At 47.9% G+C, this 5,000-nt stretch overlaps 1 protein-coding gene across 1 annotated transcript in view; it reads right to left on the reverse strand.

The window, feature by feature from the left end:
• Positions 1-5,000, reverse strand: part of LOC306748747 (semaphorin-6C-like) — a gene marked incomplete at both ends in the record, with an annotated part of 32,162 nt that overhangs the window by 10,422 nt on the left and 16,740 nt on the right. The window contains 2 exons of the mRNA XM_079231958.1: positions 1,555-1,608; positions 1,705-1,763. Coding sequence (XP_079088084.1) covers positions 1,555-1,608; positions 1,705-1,763 — 113 coding nt within the window. The remainder of the gene's footprint in view (positions 1-1,554; positions 1,609-1,704; positions 1,764-5,000) is intronic.

A 5,000-nucleotide genomic window follows, 5' to 3' on the forward strand; every position in this document is an offset into this window, starting at 1 on the left:
GACGGGGTCTAAAGACGGGGTCTAAAGACGGGGTCTGAAGACGGGGTCTAAAGACTGGGTCTGAAGACAAGGTCTGAAGAGGGAGTCTGAAGAAGGAGTCTGAAGAAGGAGTCTGAAGAAGGAGTCTGAAGAAGGAGTCTGATTCGTCTGCAGAGCCTCAGAGACGCAGCAGGATTAGTGTTTGTGAGGAAGAAGAAGAACTCATTTATCTCATTCTTCACTTTTTTAATCCTCTTAAATTCCTCTCTGAGCGCGCTGACCTGCTCGCTGCACACTCCTCCTCTTCATCACCACTCAAGTTCACTTCAAGTAGACCTCATATCAGAGATCTGTGTCTGCGCCCGCCCAACCTCCCAACCCCCCGGCTTTAATCGCAGTAATGCAGCTTAAAGAGCCGTAATGAGATTCACCGCATGGGTCTGAATGACAATCCCTCGGCCGGTTTACGAGCAGGATCCTGACAGACGAGAGGAAGCAGCCATGACTACAGAAACATATGATGGATTGAGATCTAGTGGGTTGGAATCTGCTGGGTTGAGATCTGGAGGATTGGGATCTAGTGGTTTGGAATCTGCTGGGTTGAGATCTAGTGGATTGACATCTCGAGTATTGTGATCTGGTGGATTGCGATCTAGTGGATTGATATCTGGTTGGTTGAGATCTAGTTGATTGAAATCTGGTGGGTTGAGATTTAGTGGATTGAGATCTGGTGGGTTGAGATCTAGTGGATGGAGATCTGCTGGAGGCTCATGATGTTAGACCGACCAGCTACTGTACGTCAACACCGGCCAGTAACAAGCGAGTTGGTCTCTCCTAAAACCCTCCAGCCCCCGGCACCCCAATCCAGATCTTCTGGGACCTTTTTCACTGAATAAACCTGCTGCTCTCCCATCTGTCACTGATTAGAGGGTTTAAAGGCTTTACTTCAGCAGAAGCTGTGGGCGGGCATTTTGATGCTTGATATTTCCCCACAGGAGGTGGTGGAGACCAACAACAGGGCAAAAAGAGAGAGAATGCTGGACTTCCATTGATCAGGTGACTCGAACACAGAGACTCTTAATGACTCCGTTAGTCTCCCCACCTGCCCAGTCTACCCACCACGGTCTGACTGGGCTGAACGTCCCTCTAACTAGTCCATGATTTACTAAATGAACATCATGCTGTATTGAAGAAGACTTCAAACTAGAGATTGAGACATAAACTCATGTTTACAATGTTTGCAGAGGGAATACATCAAGAGAAGTAGAGTCATTTATATAGACTTCTATACAACCAGAGGAGTCGCCCCCTGGTGGTCAGGAGAGAGAATGCAGCTTTAACACATGAAGCATAGACTTCTATACAACCAGAGGAGTCGCCCCCTGGTGGTCAGGAGAGAGAATGCAGCTTTAACACATGAAGCATAGACTTCTATACAACCAGAGGAGTCACCCCCTGGTGGTCAGGAGAGAGAATGCAGCTTTAACACATGAAGCATATACTTCTATACAACCAGAGGAGTCGCCCCCTGGTTCATTCAGGTTTCCACCTATAAAACCAGTAATCATTTCTTACCGTAGGCGGAGTCGGCTGCAGACTCCTGGTTCCGTGTCGTCGCCAACACGTCGGCTGCAAACACAAACACAACCGCGGTCACCTTCATCTCCTTAAACTCCTCCTCCTCACTCATTGTTCCTCCGCCTCACGTCAGGTCGTTTATCTCACCGTGGCAGCTGTCCGGGGGAAAGGAGTGGTCGCCCTCGATGTCCTGTTCGAACCCGGCCCTGCAGAGACACAGAGACACAACGGTCGATCGGAGCACAGCATCAGATTCATTGCCTGGTCACACGCCGGTTGCCGTGGGTTACCGTTGCCCGGGCAATTAATCGACGATGTGCATCCAGATAAGGAGGCGAGACGACGTTAATTAGATTATGTCACACAGTTCATCCTTCACTTTGAAGGCCGGAGACTTCCAGGGGTCGACCGAGGAGAGAAATGCGGCAAATGTGACTCTTTTTCTTTCTTTATCGTCCAATTAGGGACAAAGCAAGGCGACCCTCGTCCAATCAGAGGACAGACGGAGACAAACAGTCGGCCGTGTGACCCTCAGTGAGTCTGAGCAGCAGGAGAGTGAAGCCCTGAGTAAATGAAGACATTTACTTCCCTCTGAGTCTCTGGGTCTGTTTACGGCCTCCGCCTCTGTCACCAGCGACGTCTCCACCTGACCTTCAAATCCATTTTAAACAGCCAACTAATCAGGTTTTACTGCCACAGAGAACCACACAACTCAGGATGCCGGGGCGGGACATCGATTCTGCTTGTTTTAATCCTCACTGCTCACCAGCTGACGTAAAACTGTCTCGTTAAAACATCTAAATACTACTATTCCTGAAAAGAGGAGGCGGAGAGTAGGATATATATTCTACTCTCCGCCTCCATATATATATATATATATATATATCAGTGGCGGGACGTGCGTTTTCAACCTAGGCCTTCAGTGCCCTGTAGTCCACATCAGGGCCGGGTCAGACCGACCCACTCAATACAGACGCTCACTCTGCTATACGGAGGATTGTTGGAACTATTGCGGCATGGAGGTCACACGGGGTGGATCGACCAGCGGAGCTGTTTGAACTCCTTTGATGAGCCAGCGGACACTCCGTGGAGAGGATGTTGTGCATCCTGGCTGACCCACTGATATCATGACAAAACAAAACGATCCAAAACTGCAGCACTAAAACACACACAAGACATCTCTGGCGCCGCGGTGCACACTATTTGAATTCTAGTAAACAACACGGAAAATTCAGCACAAATATATAAAGTGTCTTCAGCGTTAGCTGCAGCAGCTAGCTCCCCGACAACCAGCAAAGGTAGCGGACCGGCCCGGCTCCACCAGCAGCAACACGCTGTGGCTGTTTGTGATTAAATACGACTGCAGATGTAAAAACAGTAACACAACCAGCAGTTCACTGACCAGTCGCACACAACCCTCTGTGCGCCTGAGCTTCTAGCTTCTTCTTCTTCTTCTCCTTCTTTCGTTGACAGAAGTCACGCTGCCCCACTGACCAACTTCAGGAACATTTGGTAGTTATGATCAGGACTGATCCTTTTCATTAGAAATAAGCTCAGTTCATATTCTATAACTAAACAGAATCATTTCCATTTAAAAAAAAAGCTCCAACATTTAATGTCCTGAAAGAAATATAATTTGTGTTATTGACTTTCACAACAACAACAACGACAACAATATGTAAACAGCTGACGGCGATGAAGCAACTGATCATATAAATCGTTATATTCTGTAGATATTCTTCATTTCATTATTCTTATGTCTATTAAAGTTCAGTTTGTGCGAGGTCAGTTTAACAGATACTGTCTGTGAGAAGTTTCTGTGAGAACAGTCTGGTTGTCTGTTCCTCAAGGTTCCTCAAGGCTCCTCAAGGCTCCTCAAGGTTCCACAAGGTTCCACGCTCTGCACCACAACACTCACACCTGTTATCAGTATGTTGACATTAGAGAAGCAGACTGGTCGTTGCGTTCCAGCCTTGTGAGAAAAGATGAGGACACGAATCTCCTCCTCTTTGACAAGTTGAAGCCAATAGAAATGCTAGATGTTCATGACGGAGAACCGTGTATTAAAGAGCCGACCTTCCGGCTGTTCGGGGTGTTTCTGACGGTCAACCTGCGTGTTGACTGGACGACTCCCTGATGTCAAGACTGCAGCTTGTTACTTTACTGGTGATCAAGGAAAATAAATTCAGAGAGCGAGAGAAGTTGTTTGACTAAGTTCTTCCAGACGCTACACCAGGCATCCAATAATTATTACACATTAACACAACTTAACGTCACAAAACCATCGACCGCGTTAACGGGACGCCTTGTTGGAGGCGGACGGAGAGATGCTCCCAGAAAGGAACACTAAAGGTACTTTAGAGGTACCTTAGAGGTACTTTGGAGATACCTTAGAGGTACTTTAAAGGAACATTAAAGGTACCGTAGAGGTACTTTGGAGACACCTTAGAGGTACTTTGAAGGTACCTTAGAGGTACTTTAGAGGAACCTTAGAGGTACTTTGGAGGCACCTTAGAGGTACTTTGAAGGTACCTTAGAGGTACTTTGGAGGCACCTTAGAGGTACTTTGGAGGCACCTTAGAGGTACTTTGGAGGCACCGTAGAGGTACATTGGAGGTACCTTAGAGGTACTTTGGAGGTTCCTTAGAGGTACATTGGAGGTACCTTAGAGGTACTTTGCTTGTCAAAGCGCTCATCAGTGAGATGCCCACGTCTGTATCGGCTGATGGAGAGACTCTTGTTCCGCGTCATGAACGAGTGACTCAGCGTATTCACCGTTATTCTTTATTGACGTGTTCTGCTTTCTGCTGTCAATCCGTCTTGTTTATCATCAACAACTCGTCCTTTAGACGGCCATCTTTTACATTATTCTTCTCTCTCCTTCCTCTTCTTCCTCTATATTTACTCCTCTCCTCTCTCTCTATATTTACTCCTCACTCTTATTTGCTAACTCCTCCGCCCCCTCGCTCAATATTTATCTCCCGTCTCACTCTTCCTCTCCCTCCGTCCTGTCTCTCCATCACGTCTCCAGCAGCGTGGGCCGCAGAGAGGAGGAGGAGGGGAGGAGGAGGTCGCTGCGACCGGCGAGCCGCCATAAATCCCCGAAAACCTCTCGGGCACCTGAACGCCTCGTTCCTCTAGTGGGCAGCCAATCAGAGGAGGGGATGGAAATAGCCTCCCCCGGTTATGAAACAGTTATCTTGTGTTTCCGTGTCTCCGTCGTGAGAGAGGTGCGAGCCGCTTTAAGAGGCCGTGAAATGTAATCACGGCCTCTGAAGCCTTCAGTCAAAGGAAAGAACATTTACAGATTCTGGGCGCTCCCATGATGCAACACTTCCTTTGGTGTGATCTCAGCTCAGTCGGATGGAGACCACGGAGAGTCCTTGGAACTTCCTCTGAAAGACTTTGGACTTTGGGGTTTTATCGCCCTGAAAAGTTTTTAA

Source organism: Taurulus bubalis (assembly GCF_910589615.1).
Source record: "Taurulus bubalis genome assembly, chromosome: 16".
NCBI lineage: Eukaryota > Metazoa > Chordata > Actinopteri > Perciformes > Cottidae > Taurulus > Taurulus bubalis.